The 18,215-nt window shown below is 38.1% G+C and overlaps 1 protein-coding gene across 1 annotated transcript in view; it reads left to right on the top strand.

Moving 5' to 3' along the window:
* LOC134344415 (probable mitochondrial glutathione transporter SLC25A40) overlaps positions 1 to 18,215 on the top strand; it is a 44,119-nt gene that overhangs the window by 24,482 nt on the left and 1,422 nt on the right. The window contains exons 8-10 of the mRNA XM_063044158.1: positions 8,491 to 8,600; positions 12,925 to 13,003; positions 16,010 to 16,090. Coding sequence (XP_062900228.1) covers positions 8,491 to 8,600; positions 12,925 to 13,003; positions 16,010 to 16,090 — 270 coding nt within the window. The remainder of the gene's footprint in view (positions 1 to 8,490; positions 8,601 to 12,924; positions 13,004 to 16,009; positions 16,091 to 18,215) is intronic.

Here is an 18,215-nt window from a genome sequence, read left to right as displayed (position 1 = left end):
TTACTTTTAATTTTGGAATCATAAGTGCTTCAAGAAAAGGGAAGCTAATGTGACGATTAAAAAGCAAATTACAGGCAGAATATGTTGATATTGAAGTAAGTAGTTTTAAGTTGCATCATGCTCAGTCTCTTTGGACTTGTGCCTTTTACCTACTTACCTCATTCTTCATTAGGGAATGTGGGCTTTGGAGCAAAGAATTACACTGGTGCTTTTTGTAAACTGACCACAGCATCCAGTTGAATGATTTTGCATTTTTAAATAGTTTGCAAATGCAAGCAATACTTGTAAAGTGTTCCAAACCAAAAATGCAAAATATGATAGCAGTAAATGTCATTTGTATAACTTAGTCTTAGATTCTACTAATCTTACATTAGATATAGATTTAATTGCTTAGTGGTAGCATATTCTATAATTACAAGGGCAGCTTTGGTTTGAAACACTGGTTTTGAAATTAGTCTTAAAATATAAGCCTAGAAATTTTGCCACCAAATTTTGAGTGTGTGCTGTGTTAGTATTTTTAATTTAATATACAAAAATGTGTTCTCTGCCTTGGAAGCCTGCTTTGAGAATCCTCATTGAGCAATGAAACCTACAGCAGAAGGAGCAGGCTTGGATCAGATGAACTCTCTTAGCAGCATGGATGTTGATATAGATGAAGTGCATGTAACTTGCTACACTGCAAGAAATAGCTCTACCCACTGTGCATAGCCTTCTTACAATCGTTCTAATATCTTTCACTCTATATAAGCTCAGGAGGGACTATGGAGTACTTGACAAATTCAGCAAGCCAAGCAAATTGATCTTCATGATGGTTGCTCTGAGTATAAAGTGGCCGAAGTAGAATGTTTTGGTAATCTAATGTTGTTAAGTTAAATTCTGTGCTCTAAGCAATAACCAGCCAGGTGCAGTTAGAGCCTTGATTATGAGCCTAGGAAAGGATGCTAACATTGGTCTTGCAGGATTTTGTGGAGACTATGTTGGTGATACAGCTTTAGTGCTTTAATGTGCCTGCTGTAGATTTTCATGTTTCAGAAGCCTACACTGTTGTCAGGTAGACCATGAGCTTTGTGCTGGATTTGCCAACTTGATCTTTAAGTACATTTCCTCAGATTGCCAAAAGCTGTTTCCGTGCAATAGGTTTCATCATTTTTATCTACTCTTTCATTCTGTATTTCCTCCCGAGATATGCAAGTGATCTACAATTTCTGCTGTGTCCTCGTGGACTATTGTCATTGGGACAGTATTATACAGTAGGAGAAATTGCTGGAAGACTTATGAGGATGTAAGACCTATTTTGTATGCTGAACAAATTGACAACACTTTGGAGCATGTGGTCCATACATGCATTTATGGAAGCATCATAACACAGGAGCAGAATTAAGCCAATTGATCAGCAAGTCTGCTGTACTATTCAATCATGGCTGATTTATTTACCCTGTCAGCTCCAATTCGTGCTTTCTGCCCGTAACCTTTCACCCTTACTAATCAAGAACCTATCAACCTCTGCTTTAGACCGATGACTTGGTTGCTACAGACGTCTGTGGTAATGAATTCCACAGATTCACAGCACTCTGGCTAATGAAACTCCTCCTTATCTCTGTTCTGAAAGAGCGTCCTTCTACTCTGAAGCTGTGCTCTCTCATTCTAGACTTTTCCACTTTTGAAAACATACTCTTCATATCCACCTTATCCAGGCCTTTTGATATTCAGTAGGTTTCAGTAAGATTTCCCACTCATTCTTCTAAACCCGAGCAAGTACAGGCCCAGAGCCATCAAACACTCTTCATATGTTAGCCATTTCATTCCTGGGTTCCTTTTTTTGTAATCCTTGAACCTGCTCCAATGCTAGCATAGCCTTCCTTGCTCCAAATGTGGTCTGACCAAACCTTATTAGGCCTCAGCATTACATCCTTGCTTTTACATTTTAGTTCTCTTGTAATGACTGCTAACGTTGCACTTGCCTTCCTTACTACCTGCTCATCTTAATACAACTCCTGCTGAAGTTGGGTGACTATAGTTCAGAAGTTGAGATAAATGCTTTAACAGTTGGGTTTTTACTCCAGTCTACTGGGAACCTTGTTGGAGGTGAGGTTTAAACAAGTGAGAAAGATTTAGGAGCAAAGTTGCAGCCTTGCTTGATATTCTGTACTGATATTAAGCCCTTTCGTTAACATCATGGCTTGCATATAGGATGGTAACACTTTTCTTCAGGGCATCTGAATTTAAAATTATATTATATAGTGTCCCACAGTTGATGATCAGTTTTTTTGTAAAGTCAAAATGGGACCTACAGTAGTGCGAGAAAGTTTGTGAGCTCTGTTTTCTCTATTTCTGCATAAATATGACTTAAAATGTGATCAGATCTTCATTTAAGTCCTAAAAGTAGATAAAGAGACCCAATTAAATAAATAACACAATTATAATTGCTTATTTATTTATTGAGAAAAATGATCTAATAATTACATGTACTTGTTGGAAATAGTATGTGAACCTCTAGGGTAATGCCTTCTACAAGAGCTATTTGGAGTTGGGTGTTCCAGTCAATGAGATGAGGTTGGAAGTGTGGGTTGTAGAGGTGCCCTGCCCTGTGTATAAAAGAAAAGGGACACACAAAATCAGAATACTGACAGAGCCTGCTCTTCTGAAAGAAAGAAAGATCTGTTTATATGCACCATACCTTAATCAAAATGACTTTAGAGGAAGAATTGTAGAGATGCATGAAGCTGGAAAAAGCTAAAGACCTGAGTGTTCATCAGTACACAGTAAGGGAAATTGTCTACAGATGGAGGAAACTCAGTACTGCTGCTACTCTCCCTAAGAGTGGGCATCCTGCAAAGAGCACAACATGCAGTGATGAAGGAGGTGAAAAAGAACCCAAAGGTAATAGCAAAAGACCTGCAGAAATCTCTAGAACTAGCTAAAGTCTCTGTTCATTTGTCCACCCTGAGAAAAACCTGAACAAGAATGGTGTTCATGGAAGGACACCATGGAGGAAACCACTGCTCTTCAAATAAAAACATTGCTGCACATCTCGAGTTTGCAAAAGACATCTGGATGTTCTACAACGCTTCTGGGACAATGTTTTGTAGAAAGGTGAGACAAAAGTAGAACTTTTTTTGGCAGAAATGCACACTGCTGTGTTTGGAAGAAAAAGGGCACAGCACACCAACACCAAAACTTCACCCCAACTGGGAAGCATGGTGGAAGGAACATCATGGTTTGTGACCGCTTTGCTGCCTCAGGGCCTGGACAGCTTGCAATTGTTGAGAGAACAATGAATTCAAAATTTTATCAAGACATTTTACAGAATGTTAGGGTAACAGACCATTACCTGAAGTTTAATAGAAGTTGGATCATGCAACAAGGCAATAGTAAATCAACAATAGTATGGTTTAAAAATAAGAAAATCTGTGTTTTGGAAACGCCAAGTTAAGGTTCCAACCTTAATCTTAAAGAAATGTTGTGAAAGGACCTGAAGCAAGTAGTTCATGCAAGGAAACCCACCAACATCCCAGAGTTGAAGCAGTTTTGTAAGGAGGAATAGCCTAAAATTCCTCCAAGCCGATGTGCAGAACTGATCAACAGTTACTGGAAACATTTGGTTAAAGTTACAGCAGTACAAGGGGGTCACAGCAGTTACTTTTTACATGTAATATTGGATCATATTTCTCAGTAAATGTACAAGTATAATGTTCTTTGTGTTATTTATTTAATTGGGTTCTCTTTATCTACTTTTAGGACTCAAAGGAGGGGACTGGATGAAGTGTTTTCTCAACCAGGGGTTGGTTGGGATCTGGAATTGTGTTATTTATTTAATTGGGTTCTCTTTATCTACTTTTAGGACTTGTGCGACGATCTGATCACATTTTGGGTCATATTTATGCAGAAATATAGGAAGTTCTATAGGGTTCACAAACTTTCTAGCAGCACTGTACATAGTGGCTGATGCTACTTCCCAGCTCTTGGAGTTGATGTGTGCCATAGAACATGCACATCTTAGCTCTAGATCAGGAGTTCACAAACTTTTTTATGCCATGACCCCTTATCATCAACCGAGTGTTCCGTGTTGGGAACCCCTGCTCTAGCTGAATAACTCTGCCTGGTGGAAGGAGAACGCTTGTGAAATCTTTCCTTATGGCAGACAGCTGGAAAAACTGCTGTATTTATCACAGACAGATTTCTCTCCTTTCTTGAATCTGGCTGCAGTCACCATGTGACGTGGCTTCTTCCTCAGGTAGATGTTGTTAAGCGAGAGTGAATTTGTGAAAGAAGAGCCTGTTCACCAAAACTTCCCTAAGGATACCATCTGGTTGTTTTAGTTGACATGTAGATTTATTTGTTGGTCTAGAATGGCATTGGGATGCTAAAATGGCTGTGGTTGAGGCGTTCTTCGAATGTCTCTCAACCTTAACATTTTCCTCTGTTCTTGCGTTTCAGTGTGGTTAATCTTTGGATGGTAATACCTTGTACATTACCACATCTTCAGTAGTCACAGCTTCCATTCTGCCCTTTATAATAGTCAATACTGTATATGGACAAATGGACTCTTTTTCTCCAGTAGTGGCAGCTAGTTGCTTTAAATTGTGCCCAAACTCCTCTTGCAAGAAAAGAAGTGAGTGAGTTAATGAGATTTGAGGGAGTTTTCATGCATGTCCATCTTGATTTAATAGCATATATGTTTGCCTTTTAGACGAGTGTATTTTGTGTGTCCAATGATAACAAGACAGTACAATTTGAGAAGTGTATTGTGAGTTTTAATTCGTGTGATTTGTGATTGGTGAAACACTTGGTGTATTTCAGTTGTTATCTTAACATAATGTCTTCCCCCTGCCTTGCATCTGATTGTCTACAGAGCTTTCTGCAAGGAGCATGGAGCATCTATTCTGTGTTCCATACATGACCAAATTGAAACCAAATGTATTATCTTAAACACTTCTTCAATTTTGCACAACATATTTTGTCTCTATCATTAAAATAATTCCCTGAGAAATGTTGAGAACAACATAGATGTGTGCAAAACCATACACGTTATTTGTTCCTTATACTATTTGAATCAATTTCTGTATCATTCTTTACCGCACTCACAACCCTGCTTTCAATGGTCCCAGTGTTTATGAAATGTAATGAACTGCAGAAATTGGACCTTTATATTTTTTTCAATTATACTGGAAAATATGTTATACTCTTGCTCTTCATTTGAGAGTTGGATAGACAGTTGGGTTGCTAATCAACAGACCTATTTAATAATATACAGATAAGTTAGTTGGCTAGCTCCGTTTTTATCTTCATTTTGAATAAAGTCATTTACTTTTTTGACGAAGGGTCTCGGCCTGAAACGTCGACTGCACCTCTTCCTAGAGATGCTGCCTGGCCTGCTGCGTTCACCAGCAACTTTTATGTGTGTTACTTTTTTGATTGCTTGATGTGCCTGCTGTTAACTTTGTGCATACAAGGGTATTTATTCATATGGCTGTGAATAACAAAATGTATATAATTTCAACCTCTGTCACCTTATGTTCCATCTATAATATTCTCGTGTCCATATCCCTTGTTAACCACTTTGTATTCACTTCTTTCTATTCACCTCTTTACAATTTTTGTTCTGTTCACTTCTTCCCAGTTTTATTTCCTATTTACATCATAATTTGAAAGCCATTGCTGCAGACTTTTTAGTGCCTAAGCACCAATCCTCATAATACTCATTAGTTGCAGCCTGCCACCTTAAAAAAAACAGTTTATTCCTTGGAGCAAAATAAAATCTCAGTTGTTGGAAATTTGAAACAAAAAATATGCTGAAAGCATATAGCAAGTCCATTCCAATGACTTATTGTACAAACATCTTGGTTAGTCCTGCCCACTTCCCCTGCCCCTCCTCATGGTAATCACCAAGTCACCAAAGGGACATTGTTCCACGCCAAGCATAGTTCATGTCCAATCTTCTGTCCTTGGCTTGTATGTGGTAAGTTATTACTTTTTCTCTGTTACTATTCTCGGTCCTCTGCCCTTTCAAAGTTTCCATTTTACTCCACTTTTTTACATTTTTATCAATTGAATCAAATCTTCTACCATGGCCAGTCAGCCAATATTGTAATGGCCACGGTTGCAATCATGTATTAATATAATGAAGTGAGCAAAGAGGAAGCTAAATTCTGCTTCTGAGTCTGAGTGGACCAAAAACATCAGATTAGTTTTGTTGAGTCAGTGGCTTCTGGTGTGATTGCATGTGGTACTGTTTATACTCCTTTAATGAAACTGACTATTCCATCCCTCGAGCAGTGTCATCCACAATATGCTTAAGTATAAATCAGCCTCATCTGGGCCTAACTTTCATGATGAGATTACGAAACCTGATTCTTCATAATATTTCCAATAGGTTGTATCTTTTATTGTCTGCCGTGAAAATTTCTGTAGTGGCACAGGTATCAGTTCCCATGTGTGTGCTGATGTACATTGATTTTCTTCTTTAGTTTTGACTCCACCACTGTTACCATTCTCACTAATGACCACTGACTGATTAAAGACAGATGAGTTACAATATTACTCCTACTTATACTGCCTCTAAAAAGTATTCACTCCCTTGTGTTTAAAAAGTATTTAAACACAAAATAATTGCATAATTACTCACCCCCTTCAAGATAGTAGTTGCACCTTTGGCAGAAGTTACAGCCTTGAGTCTGTGTGGATAGGTCTCTGTCAGCTTTGCACATCTGGATGCTGCAGTTTTTCCCCATTCTTCTTTACAAAACTGCTCAAGCTCTGACAGATCGCATGAGGATCTTGGGTGAACAGCCCTTTTCAAGTCCAGCCACAAATTCTCAATTGGATTGAGGCCTGGGTTCTGACTTGGCCACTCTAGGACATTAACTTTGTTGTTTTTAAGCTATTCCTGTGTAACTTTGGCTGTATGCGTGGGGTCATTGTCTTGCTGGAAAACAAATCTTCTCCCAAGTTGCAGTTCTCTTGCAGACTGCATTCAGGTTTTCCTCTAGGATTTCCCTGTATTTTGCTGCATTTTACTCTCTACCTTCACAAGACTTCCAGGGCCTGCAGCAGTGAAGCATCCCCACTGCATGATGCAGTCACCAGCATGCTTCATGGTGGGGATGGTGTGTTTTTGATAACGTGTGGTGTTTGGCTTGTGCCAAACATAACACTCAGCGTGATAGCCAAAAGGCTCAATTTTGGTTTCTTCAGACCATAGAACCTTCTTCCAGCTGACTTCAGAGTTTCCTACATGCCATTTGGCAAACTCTAGCTGAAATATCTTGTGAGTTTTTTGCAATAGTAGCTTTCCCTCTGCCATTCTCCCATAAAGCTGTGACTGGTGAAGCACTCGGGCATCAGTTGTATGCGCAGTCCATTTCTTGGTGATTGACTTAACTATACTCCAAGGGATATTCTGTGACTTGGAAATTTTCTTGTATCTGTCTCTGACTTGTTCTTTTCAATAACCCTTTTGCAGAATTGCTTGGAGTGTTCTTTTGTCTTCATGGTGTAGTTTTTGCAAGGACACTGACTCACCAGCAGTTGGACCTTCCAGATACAGGTGTATTTTTACAACAATCAATTGAAACACCTTGACTGCACACAGGTCTCCAAAAACAGACTGCCATTTAACTAATTATATGACTTTTCAAACCAATTAGCTGCACCAGTGATGATTTGGTGTATCATATTAAGGGGAGTGAATACTCATGCAATCAATTATTTTGTGTTTTATATTTGTGATTAATTTTCAATTTCGATCACTTTGATACAAAAGAAGAGTCTTTTTCTGTTGATCAGTGTCAAAAAAGCCAAATTAAATCCACTGTGATTCAATGTTATAAAACAAAAACTTCCAAGTGGGTGAATACTTTTTATAGGCACTATAGTGTCAGTAGAACTAAAGCTAATTTGGCTTGTAGGCAATTACATGCAGTACTTTTTTTAATGTCCCTGAATGCCACCAATGGGCTCTGATACTCTCTCTCTCTCTTCTCTCTTTTCATTCTGGTATTTGCTACTGTCATTGCTGCTTTTGCTCAGGTACAAAGTAGCATTTATTATCTTAAGTACTGAAACTTCCAGTCTGCATTCTGTGTCTTCATCACTTTCATTCACCTGTATCACAACTAGAGGGCTTATGACAATATATAAAAATCATCTTACTACATCGGAATGTCATGAGTTTGATTTCCTTTTAGAGAAACCGCAGCATTAGTCACATTCCCTGGTGAGTGTTCATTTTACTTAGTAGTTTATTGTTGTGGATTAGCCAAGTAATACTGTGCCAACAAACAATTAATAGTCATTTATGACAAATAAGTATTAGTTTGTTGTTAGCAATTAAGTTGTATTGAGTACAAACCGAAAAACCTAACTGCTGAATCAAAGGTAATTAATGAACGTCTACATTATCTTGTATATTTCCTCATTTGCAATGAGGTGTGTTGCCTTGGAACTATAGAGTTACACAACAGGGTTTTAATTCAGCTATCTGTCTCACAGCCATTTACTGGTTTAACTATGAACTGATGAAGAAACAGTTATGCAAGAAGTACAATATCAGTGAACCTACGTTAGCGATCAGTTTTTCCTCAGGAGCATCATCAGGCGCAGTAAGTTTGACTCCAGTTATGTAAGCAATTCTACCAGGGATAATAGGTGATTTTAGGTCACATATTGAAACCAAATGCATTTCACAATAAATTTAATGTTTTGTAAATCTGAATTTATTTCTATTGTTTTAACTAATTGTCTTACTCAAGCACTCAAACATAATCAAAATCTCAAGTAACTGTTACTGTGCCTTTTGTAAAGTAATTATCCTCTATTATTATTAGTTAATAGCCTTTGGTTGTTTAATGTTAGAATATATGGGCAAATTGCAAAATTAATTAAATTCCAATGAAAATTGCAAGCCTAGGGTGTCTTGAAAGAAAGGTATGGATGATATCTCTTTAGTCCTGAGAGGTTTTACAATGATCTATTGTCAGTCCATATTGAATAATTTTTCCACAGTAAAATTGTGTGTTGCTTAACAGAGTATTCCTTGTATTTATGTAAATTGAAAAAGCCTATTCTATAAATTTACTTTTCTAACTCTATCTTGGTTTTCCCTTTAGTGTTGAATAGTTCTCCATTCACATTAAAAATAGGAGTTATTCTTGTGTTTACTTCATCTGTATACTGAGTCGTTTAAAGTTCTGTGATAAGGTTTTGGTATTGCATTTACATATAGCCCAAGGTTACATGAAGACAATTCTGGATCCTCTTAAACACTTTCAAATGGATCATTTGTCTTTAATGGCAGGCAGTTGGAACTTCCATGGAAATTTTTGTGACTGTTTATCATTACATATGGAGGAATCCTGGAGAAGTATGCTTATCTAATTTCTCCACTATTTATGCTGGTGACAAATTGGGAATCCTTGGAAATCTTGAAGGGGCTTTCCAGATTTCAGCTGGACGAGGTGTTCTTGTCATCCTTAAAAGGATTTTGAAAAATATTGATTCTGCCTCTAAATAACTGCACTTGAAATGTAACTGTTCTCAGAATCTCTCAGTGATTGCCTAAAGCAAAAGAGGGTTATTTGCATCAAATTTTTGGTATCTGTTATTTTCCTACATGCCAATCTGACACTGGGAGTATGACCAAAAACTGCTGACCTTAAAGGTCACAGTGAGAATGCATAGATCAAAAATACATGCCTATTTTAACTACTATACTTCAATGGAAGTGTTTTGAAAAGGGGCTGAGATTGCTTCTCCGTACATTCTTAAAATGTGGTATTGATATCAAAACTGATATTTGGCATTCATAATTTGTATACTATTAGGAGCTGATAAAGAATACTATTGTATTTCTAAGAGTGGACTGTGAGTAATTGGTGTAATTGTGCTGCCTAGAAAGTAAACTAGTATTAAACAAGCTAGATTTTCTTTGGATATAGGATACATTAGGAAAATGTGTTCATGGTTGAATAACAAGCTACACCAGACACTTTATGGGCCTCCAGCATGGTATTGCACCTGTGAACAACATTTTCCAGGACATGATATAAATTTAATATTTGCTAGAAATGTGTGGCATAATGTGGCAGAGCAGCAAAATACTGCTCCACAATGATAATGAGTAAGTGACTCAAACCACTAGAGTCATAGAGAGAGCACAGAAAAAGGTGCTTCGCTCTACTGAGGCTATGTCAACTATCGGGCATTAATTTTTACACTAATCCTTCCCTATTCCCATCAACTTGCAAAAATTAAGTGGTGAGGAAGGCAATTGCAATATTGCCACCCCTCTTAAGATAAGAGCCCATGGTGTTACTGAAAATACACTAGCATGGAGAGAAAATTGGCTGACTGGAGTAGGAATAAAGTGGGACTTTTCCGGTTGGCTAATGGTGACTAATGGTGTTTCACAGATGTCGGTATTGGGGCTACTCCTTTTCACATTTTGTGGCAATGATTGAATGACGGAATTGATAGCTTTGTGGGCATGTTTGCGGATAATACGAAGATAAGTCAAGGGGATGGTGGTGTTGAGGAAGCAAAGAGTCTGCAGAATAACTTCGACAGATTGGTAGAATGGGAAAGAAGTGGCAGATGGAATATAGTGTTGTGAAATATATTGTCATGCACTTTTGTAGAAGGAATAAGCCATACACTGTTTTCTAAATGGGAAGAAAATTCAGAAATCAGAGGTGCAATGGGACTTGAGAGAATTTGTGCAGGATTCCCTAAAGGTTAACTTACAGGTTCAGTCAGTGGTGAGGAAGGCAAATGCAATATTAGCACTTATTTCAAGATGACTAGAATATAAAAGCAAGGATGTAATGCTGAGAGGCTTTATAAGGGATTGGTCAGGCTGCACTTCAAAGTTCAAGGTAATTTATTGTCAAAGTACATGTATGTCACCATATCCAACCCTGAGATTCATTTCCTTGCAGGTGTACTCAGAAAATCTAAGAAACATAATAGAGTCAATGAAAGACCACACCCAACAGGATGGACAAACAACCAATTTGCAAAAGTTAATAAACTATACAAATACAAAATTTTAAAAATACATAAATAAGTAGTAACTATCAAGAAGATGAGATGAAGAGCCCTTGAAAGTAAATCCATAAGTTGTGGAACAGTTCAGTGATGGGGCGACTGAAGTTATCCCCACTAGTTCAAGAGCCGGGTGGCAGAGGAGTAATAACTGTTCCTGAACCTGGTGGTGTGGGCCCTGAGGCTCATGTATCTTCTTCATGATGACAGCAGTGACAAGAGAGCATGGTCAGGGTGGTGGGAGTCCTTGATGATGGATGCTGCTGTCCATGTAGACGTGCTCAGTAGTGGGAGGGCTTCACCCGTGATGGATTACTACTCCATTACTACTTGTAGGATTTTCCATTCAAGGACATTGATGTTTCCATACCAGGCCATGATGCAACCAGTATTGTTGAGTATGGAGAGCGGTTATGGGTCCATTATTTAAGAAAAGATGTGCTGGCAAAAGAAAGAGTCCAGAGAATGTTCACGAGAATAGTTCCAGAAATGAATAAGTTAACATATGAGGAGTGTGTGATAGCCCTGGGCCTGTGCCCACTGGAGTTTAGAAGAATGGGAGGTGGGCGGGATTTAGTCGAATCCTTTCAGATATTGATAGGCCTAAATAAAATGAATGTGAAAATGATGTTTCCTTTAGTGGGTGAGTCTAAGAGCAGAGGGTACAGCCTCAAAATAGAGAACGTTTATTTAGAATAGAAATGACGAAGAATTTCTTTAGCCAGAGGGTAGTGAATATGTGGAATTCATTGCCACAGGCAACTGTGGTCAAATCATTGGGTATATTTAAGTTCAAAGTAAATTTATTAAGTACATATATGTCACCAAATACAGCCCTGAGGTTCATTTTCTTGTGGGTATACTCAACAAATTTATAAAATAGTAGCTATGCCAGAATCGATGAAAGATCAACCATGGTGCAGAAAATGACAAACTGTGCAAATGCAAATATAAATAAGTAGCAGTAAATAACAAGGACATTTCAATTGATGGGGCAAATGAAGTTGAGTATAGTTAACCCTTTTTGTTCAAGAGACTGATGACTGAGGGTTGGTAAGTGTTCTTGAACCTGATGATGCGAGTCCTGAGGCTTTTCACCTTATATCTGATGGTAGCAGCAAGAAGAGAGCATGACCTGGGCGGTGGGGATCCCTGATGATGGATGCTGCTTTCCTACGACAGTGTTTCATGTAGATGCATTCAAAGGTTGGGAGGTCTTTACCTGTGATGTACTGGGCCAAATCCACTACTTTTTGTAGGATTTTCCATGCAATGGCATTGGTAAAGCAGAGGTTGATTAATTGGGGTTGGGGGGGAGTGATCATAGGTTACGGAGAAGAAGGCAGGAGAATGGGATCGAGAGAGAGAATAAATTAGCCATAATAGAATGGCGGAGAAAACTCAATGGGCTGAACAGCCTAATTCTATTCCTATGTCATGGTCTAAGAGAGGAAACTGGAGCACCCAAAGGAAACCCATTTGGTGATATGAAGAATGCAAACTCCATATAAATATACTACTGATCAGGATCGAACCCAGGTTGCTGTGAGGCAGCAATTCTACTAGTTGTGTCACTGTGCCACCACTATTTCTAGTCCCTGTTACATGAAGCCTTCCTAGTATTAAAATTGCCTTACGAAAACCAGAAACTGAAGGAAAGACATTTTTGAATAGAGTGCATTTTTAAGGAGCGAGTTCTGGATTGGCATGTGTATTCTTTACCAAAGGAGAAATATCTCAACACATATTTTCATTTACCATCAATATAAAGAATAAATAATACAACGTAGACAACCTTTTTAGTCTTTCTCATTAAAATTTGAATCTTGTTTAAGCTGTGTAAAAATAGAAATAAGTGGAATTGTGTTGTGCCTTTACTTTCAGATTGCAGCTGTATTGACTTTACCATTTGATGTTGTGAAAACCCAGAGACAGATTGAAATTGGAGAGTTGGACATAATGAGTATGTAATTTTAGACTTTTATTTGGAAGTGTAATTTGCTTATCAATTTGTAATAAGTGCTCATTGCATTATGTATCTAAGCAGACCTTTGGGGAGCCTAACAAAACTATTCAACCCATCATGCATGTGGCTTCAAAAGTGCTGTCCAATAAAATTCAAAGTTGGATCACTGAATATGTTATGAAGTTCTTCAGCCTGCTTCTTGATTAATTTCTGGTTCCACCTGCTTTCCAGCCAGGTATTTATTTTTGTCTGAAGAGGCGGATGAATTTGTAAGGTCAAGCAGTAGTAAAGTCTGCATCTGTGAAGTTGAAAACCACTCTTGGCATACTTCTTCTTATATTATTTATTACTTCAGATGAGTTTTAAACATACCCTTGTACTTCTTATCTCTGCATTTTGAGAGGTGTATCCAAAATTCAGAAAAAGGGTTATCTTTGTTATTTGCTATTGTACCTGTGAATTGGGAGATAGAATAAGCACTTATTTGTTTGTCTACTCAACAGCATTGTAGAAATTTTGCACCATTTCCATCTGATTGTGCAAGTATGTGTTTAGAACATAGAATGGTACATCAGAGGAACAAGCCCTTCGGCCCCTGATGTTTTACCTCAGAGCCTTTTAAACACCCCTGTTGTGCATCTGCTTCCACCACCACCTCAAGAAGCACATTGCAGGCACCCAACACTCCGTTTTATTAAAATTTAACTTGTCCTGCACGCCCCTATTGAAATTTCCCCTCTCATCTTAATTATACGCCCTCAAGTATTAGATATTATAATCCTCTGAAAAGGTACTCTATGCTGCTCATAATTTTATAAACTTCTATCAGGTCTCTCCTCAGCCTCTGCCACTCCAGAGAAAACAACTCTACTTCATCCAGATTTTCCTTCTATGCACGTGTGTTCTAGTCCTGGTAGCAACCTGATAAACCTTTTCTAAACTCTATTGGAGTCCAAATCTTCCTACCAGGGCACAACCAGAACTGAATGCAATACTCCAGTTGCAGTCTAACTAGTTTTGTGGACTCCATGCCATGATGAACAGGGGCAAGCATGCCAATGTCACCATTACCGCTCTATCAATGTATGGCCACCTTCAGGGAATTGGAGACTTGGATGCCTCTGTACATCAGTGCGGTTAAGTGTCTTGGCATTAACTTTGTACTATCAGACCACTCAAAATGCACCACCTTACACTTGACTGATTAAACTCCATCTGCCATTTCTCCACCCATATCTGCAGCTGATCTATATCCCACTGTATCCTTTGGCAATCTTCTACATTATCCAAAATGCTACCAATCTTTGTCATCTGTAAACTTGATCACCCATCCATCCATGTTTTTATCCAAGTCATTCATATCACAAACAATAGAAGTCCCAGTTCAGATCCCTGCAGAACACCACTAGATGCAGACCTCCAGCCATAATTGACCTCTACCTTCTGTCTTCTATGGACAAGCCAATACTGAATCCGAATTGCTGTCATCAAGAATCCCATGCATCTGAATGAGGCCCAAAACATCGACTACTCTTTTCCATTGATGCTGCCTGGCCTGCTGAGTTCCTCCAGCATTTTGTGTGTCTTGCTTAGATTTCCAGCATCTGCAGATTTTCTTTAGTTTCTAGTTAGTGAGACGTGGCTTGTCCTGAACAAAGCCATACTGCCTTAATGTCCATAAATAGGCTATGCTTTTCCAAATGCTCAGAAATCTTATTCAGAAGAGTTCTGTCCAAAAGATTCCAAACCACTGATATGAGACTCACTTGCCTATAATTTCCAGGATTATCTCCATTTCCCTTCTTGAACCACGCAACAACATTAGCTACTTGCCAGCCCTTTAGGAGTTTTCCTGTGGCCAGAGAGCACACAAAGGTCTTGGTCACTTTTGAGGGAACTGATGTAATGCTGCAGGAGTTTTTTTATCACACTTCACACAATCGTGATAAAAGGAATGTGCTAAGAACAGAAGCAAAGCCATTCAATGGCCCTTTGGATGCTATAAATTACCTAATTTGATACATCTGCCTTTCTTCCATACTTTTTTAATAGTTTGAAAATCTGTTAATTCAAGACTTAAATATGATTGTTTACCAAGTGTAAATTCTATTTATGGAAAAGTTTCAAATTTCTTCAGTCTTCACGTGCCAGAACAGCCTGGCTCTTATATTTGCCATGTTCGCCCTTTTCCAAAAATTATTCAACCAGTAAAAATGGCTTTCCTCCATATATTTTGTCAGTTTCCTTCATTAGCCCACAGTTTGCTTGTAACAATTTAGTACAGCTGCAGCATAAATGTCTCTCTTGTTTTCTAGTATTCTAGCTACAATGTTTAACATTCTTTAAGAATTTGATTACTTTCTGTACCCAACTAAATTGTCTTTAATGTACTATGTTTGTGCATTCCCAAATCCCCTTGGAACCCTACTCTTGGCTTTTCAATAGTGTACTAGTTTTTTTTTAGATTCAAGCATATCATTCTGTATTTGTTACATTGAAATTAATTTTCCATAGTTATGTCCAAAGTTTAATCCTGATAGTTCTTGATAATGCTTCAGCACAAGTTTACACTGCCTTCCATCTTTCTGTATCAACGAACTAGGATTTAAACCTTTTTAATCTAGTTCGTTAATAAATACATTGAAAAATTAAGATCCCAACAAAATTCGTAATATTCAGCTAATTTTTTAACCACTTTAGTAATTTGCCTTCAATTTAGTGATTTGTGATGTTATGGGGGAAATCCTCTATAGAACATTTATAGACATCACTTCATGCACTATTTTAAGTACTTCAAAAAAGGTAAGCACAGTCTGCCATATTGGTTTCACTTGTCTTTCTCCAATTATTAACACATTTGCCCAAAAAAGCTATTCTCATATAGCTGGGATAGATTATCTTCCTAACTTATAAAAAGCAAATCTCTGTATTTAGAAGCATAAGCAATTGATTATCAATTAATGCAATATAACCAGTAAGTTCTATGCTTAATATTTGTTCTAGACTCTCAAAATAAATTATCCTCCACCTGGAAAATAATGAAAAAAATTGTTAGTCAATCTGGATTTGGAGGTTTATTTGTAGGTAAGTAAAACCACTTAAGTTCTTGCTATACAATAGATTGACTTTACAGTCATTTTATCATTGGGAGGAACTGTCCTACAACGGCAACAGGAATTTTAATTTTAATTTTTATAGCAAATGAGTGTCAGTCTTGAACCTTGGCGTGGCTAGTACCTTTCTTCATAACTGTTCTAAATCTTATATTTTGCATGCTATCTCCTAGATTCTTCACTATTGCTTGCTTATCTTGTTATGGGCAATCTCCAAGAATCAGCTACGCCAGTGTAGCCTTCCTTATCAGGCCTAGAAGAAAACTAATAAACCTCAATTTAAATCTTGCTCTTGCCTCACACGTGTGTGCACACACACACACACACACACACACACACTTCCCTTTTTTGCTAAGACAATCTTGGTGTATACGAGAGTTTTATGGTTTGTGCATACAGTAGGTGCTATTTCCTCAAAATGTTCTCCTCAATATCTTCACCACTACCTAAGAGACGACAGGATAGCCCCAGTATTGTAATGGAATTTTGTTTTCCAACTCCAGAGTGCATTCTGACCATGATCAATACAGAATATTTCCTTAACTTAGTCACTATTGGCCTCCCCCCATGCCTTCTTCCCTTTTGTCTTTCCTGAATCCATTGTATCAAAGCATATTTGAGATTGACTTATCATTCCTTTTTTAAATAATTCATTACTCTCCTTTAATGACACCCATTTTTGCCACAACTTTTTATTTCCATTTGGTTAATTGGGTATCTGTAGTTCACCAAACCTACAGTGCTTAGTGCATTTTTTAGGTTCACAGTAAGTATAGTGGATTCCAGGTAATTGAGCCATCAGTTAATTGGGACAGCCACTTAATTAGGCCAACTCTTAAAAAACAAAAACTCATCAATAAAATTGCCAGGATTCCCTTCATTTATTTGGGACACAATACTGCTTAATTGGGGCAGAAGACTGTTGCCAAACAGGTCAGTCATGCGCACTCGTGTGGCCGTTTGATGCTACACCATGCTTTGAGTGAACAGTTTTTAAATAGCATCAGTGCGTGTGCTCGTATTCAAAAAGCAGTGATTTTTATCGCTGACAGTTAACAAGAAATAAGCAGTAAGACTATTCCAAACGGTTTTGCTCATTGTGGTTTCAAACATTCAGGCTTGGAGGTTTCAGAAATGACCAGGAGTAAAAGTAAGTTAGGAACTGCAAACAGTTTGAAACAATCATTCAAGATTATTGTCAGTACCTTCAGTGTTACAATGAAACTGAAGGTTTGGAGGATGCAGTCATAACAAGCATTGTATGAAGGCAGTCTTTTGATCTTTTTCATTGAATAAACTGGATGAATTATTCTGTCAATAAATAGTTTTATAGTACTGTAGTGTTCTAATTTGTTTTGTTTCATTTAAATACTTAATTTGTTACCACTTGTCTTCTGTAGACCTTTTTAACTATTTCCATGGAACTTCAGCTAATTGGGGCAGCTGCTGAATTGGGCCAAAATGTACTTGTCCCGATGTGTCCCAATTAACCGGAATCCACTGCATTTGCATTTTAGACACCCTTGCACTAGTTCAAGTATGCCCAACATTTGTTTCTTTTTATTATTTGTTCCTTCAAGTCAAAAGTGATGTCCATGAAGGTCATGACTCAGCTTCAGTTGTTTATGTTTAGGTTGGTTGGGATGGTTTTGAGGACAGAGCAGGGGAGTTAAGTATATTGTGAGGTTAGGGTTTTGGAACTGGGATGTGGGATGTTAAGAGATCAGGCCGGCATACAGGTCGTTGCTTAAAGGCCAGTAATTCTGTGGACAGATGACAGGTCTGCAAGCACTGTGGACAGAAGACCAGAGAAGACAGCAGCTGGTAACTCCTCAGGTCAGCAAGTCACCCCAGGTTGGTAGGTCATGGAATCAGAGGTCCACGAGGGCAGAAAGCACAAGGGCCAGGGATGCGGTAGGTCAATGAGTTCGGAGTTTGGGTCCTTTCATCAGTGCGTTCTGGCATTGTTATTGAAGATTGAAGCCGGAATGTATCCTTGAAACTGTCCTTGATTATCAGCACAAACACTAGGTAAAGGTGACATTACTCAAACCTGTAAATGACCAAAGAAAATTAATTGTGAAGTAGTTAACCAC

The sequence above is a fragment of the Mobula hypostoma genome, chromosome 3 (assembly GCF_963921235.1).
Source record: "Mobula hypostoma chromosome 3, sMobHyp1.1, whole genome shotgun sequence".
In the NCBI taxonomy this organism is placed as follows: domain Eukaryota; kingdom Metazoa; phylum Chordata; class Chondrichthyes; order Myliobatiformes; family Myliobatidae; genus Mobula; species Mobula hypostoma.
This window is presented reverse-complemented; position numbering and strand designations above follow the sequence as displayed.